At 40.6% G+C, this 17,081-nt stretch overlaps 2 protein-coding genes across 10 annotated transcripts in view; one reads left to right on the top strand and one right to left on the bottom strand.

Moving 5' to 3' along the window:
* LOC309620715 (uncharacterized protein) overlaps nt 1-17,081 on the top strand; it is an 84,576-nt gene that overhangs the window by 14,901 nt on the left and 52,594 nt on the right. The window contains exon 3 of one of the 6 annotated variants that reach the window (XM_082377581.1): nt 16,265-16,400. The exons of the other annotated variants lie outside the window; for them this stretch is intronic. Within the exon in view, the coding sequence (XP_082233707.1) occupies nt 16,265-16,400 (136 nt within the window). The remainder of the gene's footprint in view (nt 1-16,264; nt 16,401-17,081) is intronic. 6 annotated transcript variants of the gene reach the window in all.
* The window catches only part of LOC309620745 (uncharacterized protein), a 37,175-nt gene continuing 22,532 nt past the window's right edge, over nt 2,439-17,081 (bottom strand). For 3 of the 4 annotated variants that reach the window (XR_014239600.1, XM_082377617.1, XM_082377619.1), the window contains one exon: nt 11,998-12,113. Coding sequence is in view for 1 of the 4 variants with exons in the window: in XM_082377619.1 (XP_082233745.1) it covers nt 12,099-12,113 (15 nt within the window). In the remaining 3 variants the exon portion in view is untranslated. Of the gene's footprint in view, nt 3,956-11,997; nt 12,114-17,081 lie in introns of those variants that run through there. The other variant, XR_014239601.1, reaches the window with a different exon arrangement.

The following is a 17,081-nucleotide window of genomic DNA, read 5'->3' as shown; positions in this document are numbered from 1 at the left end:
TATTCTATAATTGACTTAGAAGAGGAGCGTTTAAGTTTGTGATTCTAGTAAAAACCATGTAATTTCTCACTTTAAACAAGTGAATCGTAGGGTATATTTTGCAGTATTTTTACAGAATTCCAAATGTGTAAACATGTTTATTAAAAAAGAAGAAACTTAAATCAACTAGTTAACCCTTTACTAAAGAACAGGAAGAGATCCACAAAGTAAACCAAAAGCTAGCAGAAGGAAGACGGTTATTAAGATTAACGCAGCTTAAACCTAAGTGTCCACCAACAGATGCATAGATGAAGGAAATGTGTATATATTCACAGAGGAACATTATTCAGCCATAAAAAAGAATGAATTCTTGCATTTGTGGTAACATGGATGGACCTCAAGGGCATTATGCTGAGTGGAATAAGACAGAGAAAGATAAATAGTGTACGATCTCACATGTGGAATCTTAGAAAGAAAAAAATGATAACAACAAGAAAAAACAAGGCCACAGATGCAGAGAACGGATTGGTGGTTGTCAGAGACATGGAGTGGGCGATGGGCAAAATGCGCAAAGGGGGTCCAAAAGTACAAACTTCCAGTTATAAGGTATATAAGTCATGGAGATGTAAGGTATAGCATGGTGGCTATAGCTACCAATACTGCGTTGCATATTTAACAGTTGCTAAGAGAGTAGATCTGAAAAATTCTCATCACGCACAAAAAAATTGTAACTCCGTGGTGATTGGTGTTAGCTAGACTTATTGTGGTCATCATTTTCACAAAATACAGAAATGTCAAATTATTATGTTTTACACCTGAAAAAATAATGTAATGTTGCTTGTCAGTTATACCTAAAGAAAAATCTCCTGTGTAGTAAAAAAAAAAAAAAAGAAAGAAAGAAAGAAAGAAAAAAAACTATAAAAACAAAAATTAACGTAGCTTACATGAAGTATAGAATAGAGGAAAAATGAATGAGAAAAAAAATTGACAGCTGGTTCTTTGAAAAGATAATAAAAAAAATTTTTAATGGAGATATTCATGTGTGAAGTTCATTTTATTATTTATTTATTTATTTTGGCTGCGTTGGGGCACTGGCTTTCTCTAGCCGTGGCAAGCGGGGGCTGCTGTTTGTTGCGGTGCGTGGGCTTCTCATCGTGGTGGTTTCTGGTATTTCGGAGCACGGGCTCCAGGCATGCGGCCTCAAGTAGTTGCAGCACACGGGCTCAGTAGTGGCAGGCGGGCTCAGTAGTTGTGGTTCGCGGGCTCTAGAGCCCAGCCTCAGTAGTTGTGGCACACGGGCTTAGTTGCTCCGCGGCATGTGGGATCTTCCCGGACCAGGGATTGAACCCGTGTCCTCTGCACTGGCAGTCGGATTCTTAACCACTGCATATTTTTACTTGCGTTAAATACTTAACCCAAGTATTTCTTACTTCCCTTTAAGGGGTGAATAATATTCAGTTTTCTGTACACGTCATATTTTCTTTATCCATCCACCTGAAGACCGGCTTGGAGTCTTAAGAGGATACTGGTACATTTCCTAAGTGAAAGGGAACTTGTAGGAATTTCCTAGATAGAGAAAGCTTAAGGGGAACTTCGGCGTGACTGGATTGGGTGACATTTTAAATTTTGCTTAAAATTAAAGTATTTTTCATATATAAAGTCTGAACAAACTGTTTTGAGAGACTGAAATCGCTTTAGCTCTGAAGAGAAGGGACACTAGCTCCTTCCAGCTGTAAGGCATTCTTTGGTGGACTGAAAATATAGCAGAAGTGTTTGAGGATTCATCCTCATGACAGGTAGCTGTCCCATAGGGAACCTCATCATGACACTTTAAGTAATTGACAAGAATTGCAGTCAGCTGTCCATATCCGTGGGTTCCACATCCACAGATATGGAACTCGCAGATACAGAGGGCTAATTGTAAAGGATGTGAGTATCTGCCGATTTTTGTATCCACAGGGTTCCTGGAACCAGTCCCCCATGGATACTGAGGGCTAACTGCATTGAAGCACTATATTGAAAGAGCAACATAAGATGGTGAGCTCACAATGGAAAGCTAAAGAGTCAAGAGTCATATTCTCTAAAAGTACACCATACTTGTACACAGCTATGCAGTTATTTGCATGTTAACGACAACCTGTGACTAGCAAATCTCAAAAACCTTTTGTTAGAATTTTGCCTTTGAGCATTTGATTCTTTTTCCTTGGAGAATCAAAGTCATGCAGTTCAAGAATCATTTCTTGGAGGTCAGGTTTATATATTTATTTCTGCTTCATAAGTTAAACCAGGAGATCCCCTAACAAAGGTAATGGTGGTGAATATGGTATACCATTTAGTAGAGGTAAAGGAGTTGGAGGCGGAGGAGCAACTCCTGTGGGTCGAGGTGGCGCTGGTAGAGCTGGTGGTGGGGATGGCCCTCCACCTGCCTGTGCACGCAGTGGAGGTGGTCCTGGAATCGATGAGCAACCTGTGAGTCCATGTTTGCAATAGAATATGCATGCAGTCCAGAATACATAGCAATAGACGTTTGCAGGTTTTTTTTTTTATAGAGTATACACTGCTTATTTATTACTATTCAGCATTCAAGAACTTAACAGTATATGCAAAGGACTTATATAGATATTTGATGAGCATTTTAAACACTACACAATGACTACCGCTAGAACAGTTGGCATTCTCGTCTGATCCCTAAGGGGGTACAAAGAGTTTTACAGCAGCACTGACCAAAACTGCTTTCTAATACCAGTAATTAGTAAGTAATATCCATTTTCATAGGAATAATGCTTATCCAAATTTTTTCCTCAGTTTTGGTCCTCGTTATAACCCTGTAATGTAGGTAGGGTGTAAGTAGTTTCACCTCACTGCTTATAGAAGAGGAACGACACTCTATAAACGTTTATGTGACTAATCGTGATTTGACACATGATTAGGATTTGAATGTAGTTCTTCCCAGACCTATTTCTGTTCCTTCTCTGATGTAGCAGCTATTAGGGTGTGAAAAAGGGGAGAAGCCTGGCTTAGTGCTCAGAGATGTAAAAAGGAAAGGAGGAGGATATTTTTTTTTAATGAAAACTTTATTGGAAAGAAATCATCCAGTATTATAGATACAGTAAAGCAGAATGAGGCTAGGAAAAGGCCACCAGATTGGGTCATTTGGAGTTCACTGGTGACTCTTGACATAACTGTTTTAGTAGAATTGTGGATACAGAGCAATTTATGAAACACTTAGTGAGACTCTACTGTGTTAAGATACAGTCTTCACATTCTGAACATTTCCTTGACACAAGCTGTCTTGAAAAGAGTGCTTAATCAGTTATCAAGTGCAGACCACCTACTTAAGATTGACAAAAGCTCACACGGATACTTGCAAAGAGAATGTAGGTGGAAATATAAAGTTTACAGGTGATGGTAGTCAAGATTGCAGAGGTATACAAAAAAATTAATCACTAGATTAATTAATCAGTTCTCAAGTCTAGAACCCTAATAAAGATTTAAGTGTATAATGGGATCTTCTTGTCATAAATAATGTAGGTGGATATGTAAAGTCTTCTTCTTTGAAATGACAGCATTTGAGATTTAGAGGTGTAAAAAGCTTTTGGAATTATTAAAATTATTGAGGATTTTCTTTTTGAAAGGAAATAACTGTGGACCACATTTTCCAAATCATCATCAATTTCCTTTCAACAGTTTTTGCTTCTATAACCTACTCTGTTGCAGTTTTAAAAATCAATGAGTTTTTCCCCCATATGAAAATGATGTACCTTTTTGAAAAATCCTAGTAGAGTTATTTAAACTAAAACGTGTAATTGGCCAGTAAGTCCACTTTTGGTCACATTTTCCTTCCATCTGACAGGGTAATATGTAGTTTCATTTCCTGGGTTTTATGCTGGAATTCTGTTCCAAGGTCTTTGAATTTTTATTCCTATTTTTGAAGCTTGTCTTGAGTTTCCGGTTGGGTTCTGAATTCTTCATTTTTCTGCAGTGATCACCACTGTAAATGTACACATACTTTCAGGAAAGCTTTACATAATATGTATTAAATAAATGGAGCATTTTTTTTGCCTGCTGGGGTTTCAGACACTCATAAATACAATGCATGTTGATTATAAAAGTACCCCCGTGGAGTTGTAGGGGCAGAGGGCTGGTGGTGGAAGTGGCAGCAAGATGAAATATGCCCCCAACCTAAAATAAAAACGCCATCAACACCAAATGGTGGTGAAGATGTGGAGCAACAGGAACATTCACTGCCAGTGGGACTGCAAAATGTTCTAGACACTTCAGAAGACAGTTTGGCACTTTTGTAGGAAGGTACACATACTCCTACCATAAAATCCATCACACAGAAACGTGTACACGCATGTTTGTAGCAGTTTTATTCATAATTGCCAAAACTTGGAAGCAACCAAGATGCCCTTCAGTTGGTGAATGGATAAACAAACTTTGGTGCAGAATAAAAGAAAGGAGCTATCAAGCTACAAAACAAAGGTACATGTGGAGGAATCCTAAACGCACATTGCTAAGTTAAAAAAGCCAACCTGGAAAAAAAAAACATACTCTAGCAAGAAAAGGCGAAAACTATGGAGACAGTGAAAAGATAAGTGGTTATCAGGGATTCCATGGGAGGGATGGAGAGATGAATAGGTGGAACACAGGGTTTTTTTTTTTTTTTTCGGGCGATAGAACTCTACTGTAATGGTGGACGCATATCATTATGTATTTGTCAGAACTCATAGAAGAATGACACAAATATTGAACCCCAATGTAAACTAGAGTTCATTACCAGTTATAACAAATGTGCAACATTAATGGTAGCTGTTAACAGGGAAAGCTGGAGTGAGGGGTAGGCAAGGGTTTATATTGAATTCTCTGTACTTTCCACTCATTGTTCTGTAAGCCTAAAACTACTAAAAAATATAATTTTAAAAAAAGCTATCAAGCAGTTCATTTCTTAAATATATAACGTTGAAAAGAGATTGCACTGTACATTAATACAAATTAGAGTTGTTTTACAACCTTAATTGAGCGTCCAAAAAGAGATGCTCCCCAAAATCTGAGTGTAGAATGATATATGCTATGTGATGATTAACTGAAACAGTTGTATAGAATGTTACGAGAGTGAAGGTGAGAGGTTAAAGTACGGTGTTAGGCAAAAGACACCCATCTGAATGGGGGTGAAGGGTACTAGAGTATGCTACTCAAAAATATTCCTCTTTGTAATATTTTGAGATAAAGGCCATTGAGAACCAGCCAACACGTGAAAAGCTCCAAAAACAGGGCACAGGCTTTCCTTCTACAAAGGAAATTTCCATTTATAAGGGAAATTTATTTGTAAAAAGTGTCTCTCTCCCCCTTACCAGGAAGAGGAGGACTTACAAACTCTTATTTAACTTTGACATATAACATTGTTTAAGGTGTACAACTGTGATGATTTGTATACATATATTTGGCAAAATAATTACCACAATAAGCTTAGTTAACACATCCGTCACCTCACATAGCTTTTTGTGTGTGTGGTGAGAACTTTTTAAGATTTGCTCTTAGCAACTTCCAAGTACACAAGAAATTCATCATGCTGTACATTAAATCTCCAGCACTTATTCATTCATCTTATAACTAGAAATTTGTACTTTTTGACCATCTTCACATATTTCCCCTGCCCCTAGCAGATCCCACATATAGATGAGTATAGTATTTGTCTCTCTGGCTTATTTCACTTAGCATAATGCCTTCAAGGTTTATCCATGTTGCCGCAAGTAGTAGAATTCCTTCTTTTCTGTGACTGAACAGTAATTCATTTGTGTGTGTGTGTGTGTGTGTGTGTGTGTGTGTGTGTGTGTGTGTGTGTGTATCACGTTTTCTTTGCTTTTTCTTTTTTTCCTGGGCGCGCCGCACAACTTGTGGGATTTTAGTTCCCCGACCAGGGATTGAATGCGGGCCCGCGGCAGTGAGAGCACAGAGTCGTAACCACTGGACTGCTGAGGAATTCCCTATATCACATTTTCTTTCTTTATCCATTCCTCCCTTGATGGACACCTAGTTGTTTCCATGTTTTGGCTATTGTATTGATAAATAATGTTGCAGTGAAGAGGGGAGTGCAGATATCTCTTTGAGATAATGGATTCTTTTCCTTCAGATATATACCCAGAAGTGGGATTGCTGGATCATATGGTAGTTTTATTTTTGAGGAACCTCTATACTGTTCCATAGTGGCTAAACCAGTTTATGTTCCCACTAACAATGCACAAGGGTTCCCTTTTTTTTCTACATCCTTGCCAGTACTTGTTAGCTATTATCTTTTGCTAACTCTTCTCAATGGAGAAGGCATGACTTAAATATCTGCATGAGCAACTTTACTAAAAACACCCTTGTTTACCATGCTTTTCCTGGTCAGCTTCCCAAAACCTGCCTCCCCAACCCAGAAGCCCCAAAAATTCCCATTCCTTGTTTAGCCTAAGATGGTATATAGGCTCACCTTCTAACCACTCCTTTCGGTTACTTACTGCTGAATGCTCCCATTTACTTGGGCATTACGCATGTTAATCAACTTCTATTTAATTGTTTTCTCTTCTTGGCCAATCTAATTCATAGGGCTCAGGTGTAGAACCTAGGATATCTTTTTCCTCCCTTAAAAGGGACATTCATCTGGTGAATCCTGTCCCAGTTATCTCATCACTCCTCTAAATAGGTTCTAACAAGCCTGAATACTTACAGTGAACACAGCTTAAGTCTGGCTATGAACAGGTAATATTTACATCTCCTTTGCCCTTTGTTGAAAGTGTCAGCTTGAGTCCGTCATTTTAAAAGGCTATATACACATGCATCATTTATTTCTAAAAGTGATATATATGTTCCTAGCTAGAATTGTCATTAGAGTCTGTGGAATAAAAATTACCTTAGTTTTGGGTAAATATTCATTCTCAGAGCATATTTGACCATGAGAAATTATAAAAGCCATTTAGATCCAAGTCTGAAGGAAAAGCAGTGAACAATATGATAATATTAATGCTTGGGGTCAAACCTGAAATACTACTTAATAATTTTATCCATTCATACCCAATGTGCCAGTGGCTAATCCAAATCTCTAGTTTCATTAAATTTCAAACCCTTCTCAGAGCTTTCATGATCAATCAGTGATCTGATTTCCTATTTCACTGAGATGTCAGCTTGTTCAACTTTACTACTATCCGTGTCATAATTTCTCTGAATCCACATTCCCATCTCCCCTCCTGAAATCAGCTTCTCCTCATGGGCTTTTTGAGCAGAGTGCCTACACAAGCACACTGTCCACAACTTCCAAATGTAAATGTTCCCTTGCTACCTTTGCAGAGAGGCACACAATCCTTCTGCTTGTAATTTAAAATCAACCACACATAGAATCAGAATCACACAGGTCTGAAATATGTGAGTGGGAAGAGCCTTCTTAGAAGTCCACTAATCCTTATCCTTCACTTTTAACGATGAAGCAGCTAAGAATGCAAGGAGTGTGACTTACTTAAAGCCACAGCCAGGTCGTAGCACTGCTGAGATAAGATCTTACTGCTTATCATTCTATAACTAACTTCTTCTTCTTCCTTTTTTTTTTTCCTTTATATTGCTTCTTTAAATGACAGAACAAGAGAGGAATACAAATAGTCATTGGGAGAACATACATGGTTTCATTCTAAATGTTGGTGAAGAGAATAAAGCATCAAACAAACACTACAATGACTTTGTTATTATTTGTCAGTGCTCCTTTCCCCAAAATATATCCTTACAGAAGGCTTTGGCAGATAGATTGTCACAATTTGCTCCATTCCTGTGTGACTGGTCAAAGTGCCTAAAACTAAGTGGATTCTAAGATTCTCAAAGTGAGTGTTGAATGTGCTACTTAAAAGAAGAATCATTGGATACATAAAGGTCTATTGCCCAGAAAGCATGCATTTTTTTTTCACCAATAAAAATGAAAGCTTCATGCAAACATGTGAGGCTCAAGTTGTTAGAATCTACTCTAGTGACAGAAAAAGCAAAGGCATGTCTTCAGAAACCCTTAAGCAACCTCTGTGTTGCTCTGTGATGTTGGAGTGATAGAGGAAAAGTGATAATTTAATCTCCATGAAAACACAGTTTTGAAGAAATATGAAAGCACTTCAGTTTCTTGTCAGATGAAAACTAGAGTTTTGACCTTCTGCCTCAATCCTTCTCCCTTCTACCAATAGGAAAGAAATACTATACTAAAGATTCATAGGATGGATGTAAAAAGAAAAGGCATGAAACTTTGGGTAGAACCTAGTATAATTGTAGCTATGCTTTCATGAAACAAGCAAGACAATCTAGGTATTTACAAAGCTGGCAATTGGGCTTCCCTGGTGGTGGCGCAGTGGTTAGGAATCCGCCTGCCAATGCAGGGGACACGGGTTCGAGCCCTGGTTCAGGAAGAGCCCACATGCTGCAGAGCAGCTAGGCCCGTGCGCCACAACTACTGAGCCTGCGCTCCGCGACGAGAGAGGCCACCGCAATGAGAGGCCCGCGCACGGCAATGAAGAGTAGCCCCCGCTCACCGCAACTAAATAAAGAAAGCCCACGCGCAGCCACAAAGACCCAACGCAGCCAAAAAATAATTAATTAATTAATTAATTAATTAATTAATTTTTAAAAAAAGCTGGCAGTTGCTCAAAAGCATTTGTGTAAGACATTAACATTAAAAGACAAGACAACCAACCTCAACTTTCACCAAATCTACATGAGTTAGGAATATCCTTTTTAAAATGTGTAGTAGACAATCCAAAGAAGCTGAATGACCTCACCCTAAGCAGAGAGGGTGGGGGGATTTGGTTTTTGTTGCTATCAAGAAGGCTGACTTTAGAGACCACAGAACATAGAACTAGATAGCCATCTCACAGATCTCCAAGGAACTACCCACTGTAAGGAAGTGAAAGCTGAAGGAACGCAGCGCGGATGTATTGAGGTTGATTGCTTCTAATCATATCTAATCTAACTTCATTTCATTTGTCACTTTAATATAATATGGCTAGTGTTTTTCTTCAATATGTATTAAGGGTGATGAGGAAGGAACAGTAGATTACACAGTAAGTTTGTTTTAGTAGGAAAAAGAAATTTCGGAGGTTATGGTTTGGGTCCAGAAGTATAAAGTAGTGTATAATTGAAACAATATTTAAAAGGTTTTGCAAAAGAGAGAGGAGAGGATATGTGATTAAATTAAAACCGTTTTAATCTAACATTTAATGACCCTTATCATTTAAAAAATTCCAACTGCTGTTTTTATCTCCTTCAGATTTGACTAGTCCATACAAGAATTAGGAAAGGAGCATCTTTATCTCTGAATTAGAAGGGACGCCAAGAAGAATCCAAACAAACAGGCCTTGCTAAGATGACCCCCCATTTACTACAATTACCTTATTTTCCTTTATCTATCAATCATATTCCTCCATGACTGTCCACTCTTCATCACACCTAGCATAAGATACACAAGTCTAACCATTTGCTCATGAAGGATCCCATGTCACATAAAACTTATACCAAATAAATTTGTATGCCTTCCTTCTGTTAATCTGTTTTTATCAGTTTCATTTTCAGACCTAGCCGGGGACCCTAAGAAGGTTGAAAAAATACTTTTTCCTTTCTTACAATACATAACGTTGACCATTTTGTAGATGACCATTTTATGTCTATTGCCGTTAAAGAGAAATTGGCCTATCCCACACATAAATCATAAGCTACCACATACTCTTTCCTTAGCTAACTTACTGAATTCAACATTAGGTTTGTTGAGGACCATAACCAAGCATCCATGAATACATTTTAAGCACACTCTTACCATTTCAAAATGATTCCAATATTTTTCAACTTTTATTGAGTACAGGATTCTATAAAATTTCTTTCATGATTTGTTATGGGTGGAAATGTGCCAGGGACTCCAAATTTACTATGATTAACATTCAAAATACCTTAAACAAAAGCATTAATAGGAGAACATATAATAACACTCGTCAATATGAGATTCCTGTGAAAGACTGTACTTCGGTAACATTCGACCTGGGGCGTAAAGTATCAAAAACATAAGGAAAGAAATTTCTCAGGTACATTGAAGTATACCAGGAGCAAGTTGTTTTCCAACATACGTAATTGTCTTAATAATAAATTACCCCTAGTTAAGGATGAAATAAATAACTAGAGAACCTCTTTGGAGCAAAATGTAGTTGTCATTACTATACACACCAAGGAAGCAAAAACTTTTTTGGGTGTGATGGATGTGTTCATTATTCTGAGTGTGGTGATCATCTCTCAGGTGGAACATATGTCAATAGTTATCAAGATGTACACTGTAAACAGGGCAGTTTATCTTCTGCCTATTATACTCCTGTTAATAAAGCTCAGAAGGAACATACCTGTGTGTCTAGGGCAAAGTAACCAAGGAGAAAAGAGGTTGAGTGATCAGGGCAAAAGAGCAGCCCGATCTTGTTCATTGCTGGCCATGCTTGGTAAATATTTTCATTCTAATTTCAATGGGAAATTATTGGAGAGCTTCAGGCAGGGGCCTGATATGATTTGAATGGTGGGAGGCACTAGAACCACAGATGTGTGAAATTGGAAGAGACAGTGAACTCCCTAAGTCTAGGTGCTCTTAAGAGAGGTCCATAGGTTTCCTTAAACTTCCTGAAGTAGCTGCTAATTTGTGTATGTATGTACAGATATGCATTTTTAAAAAATTAATTTCCACAGTATTCATCAGCTTCTCGAAAAGGTCCTTGACCATAAATATGTAGGAACTTTTCATGGATTTACCCAGAAATTAGTTAGAGATATCAAAACCTGGAGAAGTACAAGGATGTGTTCAAGATCAGAGGTGGCAGGTTGATGAGGTCATGAGGGGGTTATGATGCTGACTACCGTCTCTGGTCCCCTCATCTCTCCCTGCCCCAAATGCTGATTCACAGAACACAGTCGTCATAAAAAGCTGGCATACAGCACACGAAGCCAGTGTCTGCTGAACCCTGACCCGCTCACCCACATCAACAGGAGAGCGTGCCAATGGTATGGTCCATAAGAGGTGATCAGCCAGCACAACTACTGGAAAACAGTCCCTTATGACTCCCCCATCAAACCTGTATAACTTTCTAAATCACCTACGGGTGTATTACTGTTAAAATCACAAAAGAACAACACATCATAAACAATAATAAGCTATTCCTCTTTCATTATTACTGAGCCTGCCCTGTGCTGTAGACCAGAAGAATACTATAGAATTGGCATTTGACAGCTCTAGTTTTCCTCCTGTAAAGAATCGACAAATGAGTGTATCCTTTGGTATCCTTTGAGTGTATCTGGATCCTTACCAATGGAGATTTCAATACGGTATAAAAAAAACTTCTTAAACTAGGAGGCGCTATATATATAGCAAGGTACATTTCACATGAGAAGCTTCACATCATCCTTCTCACGAGATTCCAGTGTAGGATGACAGAAGGTCCTTTTCTCAGCAATCCAGGGGACAAACAGGATCCCCTCAAATTCTTTCCTAGCTCTAGGGTTTATGAAAATGTCGGGCTATTTTTTATAGCTTTAAAAGGTCCCAGGTTACCGAACTAACCCTGCCTTTGCTCAGTCTTGAGCGTGAAGAACGTGCCTCCATGGCACCAGTATAAACTGGATTAAAACATTTCAGAAAGTCGCCTTTGTAAAAAGCAAGGGGGTAAAACACAAAGTACACCTGGGAGTTATGTTCCATACCTATCAGATGTGTGAAATCGGCTCTAGTAAAATAATGGCCTTTTCTGGGCTTCGAGTTTCAACTGAGTTCAGGGGTGTTGGAACTTACCAGATAGGTTGATATTTGAATCGCACAGGCAGAACTCTCCTGATCATCACGATGAACAATTACAGGGACTGAGTATACCTGGACGTGGTGCTAGCCAGACACTAACAAGAGGAAGTTCGGTGAGAGACCTGCCTTGAGAGGGGAGCCTATTGTACAGAAGGGGGAAACAGAATCAAAGCACAACTGAGGGCTGTACTGCGTACCTATCAGAAGTGTGAAGTCAGTGTCTGATCTTCGTCTGTGCTTGAACTCTGGGTCCACACCAAGGCAGTGCACGAGCTGTTGATCGTGCCCTTGGATCTTCTTACCAAACTGTGACCTGAAAAGGAAAGAACGTATTGTTGAATACCTTGGCCACAGATACAGATTAATTTCCCTAAGTAAGAATTCAGCGTGAAAAAAGTAAAAAACAAAGGAACAAAACAAAACAAAAACACACCAGCCTTTTCCTAGTTCTGCAAAAGACCCCCATCCAGCCACTGCCTACCCTTAGGAGAAATAAGCCTACAGCTACAGATGGTCTGGACTTTATACTGCAAACCCACTGTGACGTAATCCACTGTGACCATTTGGTCACTTCATATGGTAATTTGCTGGCATTGAGGCTTGTGGTCAGAGATACCGGATCAGCCTTTCTGCTTCCCTAACCTACTGTCCCTGAGGTTAGTGAAACAAATAAATAAACTGTCAGCCCTACAGCCACAGATACAGAAATGTTCTCCCACTTATAACTGATTGATTTCCACGAGGGATGAGCGTCCTGGCCCAAGGGGCAAATGACAGTTTGGGTTTTGTTCAGCACTGTCAGTCGCGTAGCTATAAACAACTTACAGAAGTGGACCGAGCCACTTCAGCAAGATGCTCTGTAGGGACCAATCTCTACACGTATTCCAAAAAGATCCATTTTATAGGAGCACACACTTAGTATGCATGGCTAGAACCTCGATTTATTCAAAGTGGCTAAGGTCTTCAACCGTATCCTCATCAAGGTAATTGTGTGGCCCTAACCCTGACCAATTCCAAACGGACAGAAATACACCACAGCGCCTCCTGCTTCAAAACTGGAGGGTCAATGACTATTTGTAAGTGTCTAAATGATTTAACAGCATAACATTAGTAAGAGGCACACAGGATATGATCCTCAGAGGATCATCCCCCAGATGTCCACAGGGTCCCCCCCACCCCACCCCGTCTCTTCCTTCAGGTCTTTATGTCCCCTTCTCAGTGAGGCCTTCTCCATACAACCTACCTGCAGGTGCAGATCCCTCCCCCAGACCTATTCCCCTTCCCTGCCTTCGTGTGCTGCACAGCACGCGTCATTATAATACACGTGGGTCTTATTGAGCTTACTTTTCAGTCTCCCCCACTAGAATGTGAGCCCCATGTGAGCAAGGACTTTAGGTCTCTTTCGTGTCTGTATGTCCAGCACGAAGAACAGTAGCATCTGGCACATAGTAGGTGCTCAGCAAATGATGAAGGTCACCTTTGGCCACCAGCCCTAATGTTCATGCCATTCCCAGAGCTGACCCTGTCACCTGTAGAGTGTGCGTCTTTCAGAATCTCCTCCCCGTATTTACATTCTCACACAAGAGATCATTAAAAATAGATACCCTACGCTTTAATGAAGTGGTTGGATAATTCTACAGTACTTAAAACAAAAACCACCTGTTTCCAGTCCTAACTGGAGACACAACCGATTACAGCTCTGTAAATGCAACCAGAATCAACTCTTTTAGGTTGGTGTTTTCACCCATATTACTCAATAACATACTCAAAACACGATTACTTTATCAGTGTTGGTTGGCACAGTTGCTTTTGTGGATATTTTTAGCTCTGTATCACGGATCATTTCAAACAAAGCCGATAGAACAATATATCCAGAATTCTGTATGTCGGTCAAGGAGCTTCAACAGTCAGCGTTTTGCCACTTAAGATTTATTTGTTTTTTTTTTTCTAGCATATTCCAAAGCATATTCCAGATATCCTACGACTTCGTGTGTAAACCCAAAGAAGTTATTTCCTCCACATACTCTGCGGTAACATAAACTATAACAAACAGGGCTTTAAAAAAACATAACCAAAATACCGTCATTACATCGAAGAAAAATTACAATTATTCCCTAATGCCACAGGAAACCATCCATGTCCAATGTATCTATTTGACCTAAATATCTCTCTTAAATTTGATTTGTTCTTATTAGGATCCAAAGAAGTATCTTACATAGCATTCGCTGAAATAGGACTTAGTCCTCTTTTCATCTATAACAGCCCCTCCCCGTTTTTTCTTTGCTATTCCTTTGATGAAAAGACTAGATTATTTGTCCTGTAGAATTACTCACATTCAGTGTTACTCTATATGCATCCTGTCCTGAACATGTTCCAGTAGAAACAGAATAACCCGTAGTGAGATCTCTGGGTATGGTTAGATTCAGGCTCAGTTATTTTAGCAGGAACATTTTATAAATTTATTTATTTATCTATTTATTGGCTGCGTTGGGTCTTCGCCGCCGCGCGCAGGCCCTCCCTAGTTGCGGCGTGCGGTGGCTTCTCTTTGTTGCAGAGCACGCGCTGTAGGCGCGCGGGCTTCGGTAGTTGTGGCACGCGGGCTCAGCAGTTGTGGCTCGCGGGCTCTAGAGCGCAGGCTCAGTAGTTGTGGCGCACGGGCTTAGTTGCTCCGCGGCATGTGCGATCTTCCCGGACCAGGGCTCGAACCCGTGTCCCCTGGGTTGGCAGGTGGATTCTTAACCCACCGCGCCACCAGGGAAATGTCCCTTAGCAGGCACATTTTAGACTTGATGCTTTGTACTCCTATATGATACAACAGGAGTATCAGATTGCACTGTACTGTACAGTGTCAATTGTATCACATCAGAACACCCGCGCTGTTTCCCACACTTTTGATGGGAAACAAAAAGTTTCCCCTGGCCGGGGAGACGGGGGTTGATCGGTGGGTTGTACTATTCTCACCTTGATTCACCCACATTGTAAAATGTACCATCTACCTTTTACTGAAATTTTATTAAGTGTATGTGTTGGCTTGCTTTTTAAATGTTTGATATGCTATTCATGTACCATGTAATCCACAATGTTAAAATGTACTAGTCACTGATTTTTACTATAGTCAGACAGTTGTGGGCCCGTGACCACAATAAATTTTAGGACATTTTCATCACCCCCAAAAGGAAGTCCATACTTATTATCTGCCGTTCCCTATTCTCGGGATGGGACTGAAACCGGCCTGAATGGTACAAAGATTACTTCAAATTGAAAACATCTGAGCTACAACAGAGGCAGAAATAAGTCTTCTCTGAACTGCCCTTATCTGGCTAAAGCAGAACTTTATAAGAGACAGCTGCCACAACCCCACCCACACGGGGGGGGCGTGTCTCTAAGCAGGGAGGCCTGATCTTGGACATGAGAACATTCCAGAAGATGGTGTAAATAAGCCTCATCAGACCCTTCCATCCTTTGAAGTCCTGATCCACCAAGCCCCCTTGCGAAGTTGGTCTATAAACCCCTATCTCTAGCCGTCTAGGGAGCCTCTTCATCTGAAAGCTCCTTCATGGTAAATAAACTTTTCTCCGATTAATTTACCGATAATTAATTTTCAGGCCCCTAGCCAGTTGAACCTAAGACGGTAGAGAAAAAGTTTTCCTCCTAACGTTCCCTTCTCACTAGCCCTATGGCAACCACGCGTGGATTTTTTCTCTCTGTAGATCTGCCTGTTCTGGGTACTTCACGTGAATCAGATCTTACAATGTGTGTTCTTTGGTGTCTAGCTTTTTTCATGTATCATAATGTTTCCAAGATTCATCCGTATTTCAGCACGTATCACTACTTCATTCCATATTATGGCTAAATAAAAACTCATGGTAAGGGTATAGCATATTTTGTTTAAAAATTCATCAGTCGATGGACATTTGGGTTGCTTCCCCCATTTTGGCTTTGTGAATAAGGCTGCCGTAAACGTTGACGTACAAGTTTTTGTTTGAATGTTTTCAGTTCTCTGGGATACGTGTCTAGGAGTGGACTTGCTGGTCATGTGGTCACTCTATGTTTAACTTTTGGTGGAAGTGCCGAACTGCTTTACACGGTGTCCGCACCATTTTACATTCCCACCAGCCAGTGTATGAGGGGTTCAATTCCTGCACATCCTTATTACACTTCTTATTTTCCATTTTTTAAATTACAGCTGCCCTGGTAGACGTCAAGTGGTATCTCTTGTGATTCTGATGTTGGTCTCCCTAATGACTAATGACGTTGAACATCTTCTCTTGCCCTCAGTGGCCATTTGCATGGAGAGAGCAATGGATTTGCAGCATGAGACGCCCCCGTCCCCACCCCCCCACCCCCCCCCCCCGCCCCTTGTGTGTGTGAACCACTCCTGGTTCACACTGGCAAAGCCACGTAGCCTCTTTGGACCTCGATTTCCTGGCACAATGAGTAGTTATTGCATCTGTGTTCATCCAGGGAATGGAGACAGAAAAAAGACTTTGACTTGGATCTCTGCATGGAGAAACAGCCACTACTCCCTAGAGTGAAGGAAAAGAAACTCACAGAGGAATCCAGAGGGGCAGCTGAGATCCAGAGCCCAGGGACTGGTCAGGTAATTCCGCGTGGCGAGGAGGTGGAAGCTCTCTTCACTTTCCACCCTCAACAAGGCGGGCAAGTTGTAGCAGAGCATGAAGCCCTCCCTTCACTCCCTAGGAGTTGAAGGCAGCTGCGCTTTGTGAGATTTTCCTGTGGTGACCTGAAATGCAAAAAGGCAGCTGCCTGGCCAGAACTAAGCACCTCAGGGTCCTCACTGTCCTCCTCCCTTCTGCCCTGGAAATTCCCACCAGCTCTGCCCAAACAGCAGGGAATGGGTGAGAAAAGGCGCTGTGAGTCAGAGCCTGAGCCAAGGCTGGGACTAGCCGGACAGCAGGCGGTCTTGGGGGGCCTGGGCCTGTGCAGGTGCTCAGTCGGGGAGCAGAATGGAGGCAGGAAATCCTGAGGAGTTAGGGGCAGTCAGCAGGCCAGTTGTGCTGCCCTGGGGTCGTTGCAGAGCCCATGGATTTCTTTTAAGTGTTTCTTGGAAGGGTGATTACACTGGGGAGTGGATCTGGACAGGGGTGACTTCAGTCTTCTGTAATCGTGAAGATGGGTTGTTTTTTTTCTTAAAAAATAATGAAGTAAGGATTATATTTGTCAATGGAAATAGAGAGTCAAAAATATCTTTACAGTCAGTTGTTGAGTAACCCAATACAGTTGACCCTTGAACAACACGGGTTTGAACTGCGTGGGTCCA

The sequence above is a fragment of the Balaenoptera borealis genome, assembly GCF_965194805.1.
Source record: "Balaenoptera borealis genome assembly, chromosome: X".
NCBI lineage: Eukaryota > Metazoa > Chordata > Mammalia > Artiodactyla > Balaenopteridae > Balaenoptera > Balaenoptera borealis.
Note: the sequence above shows the minus strand (reverse complement) of the source record. Positions and strands in the feature narration are given on the sequence as shown.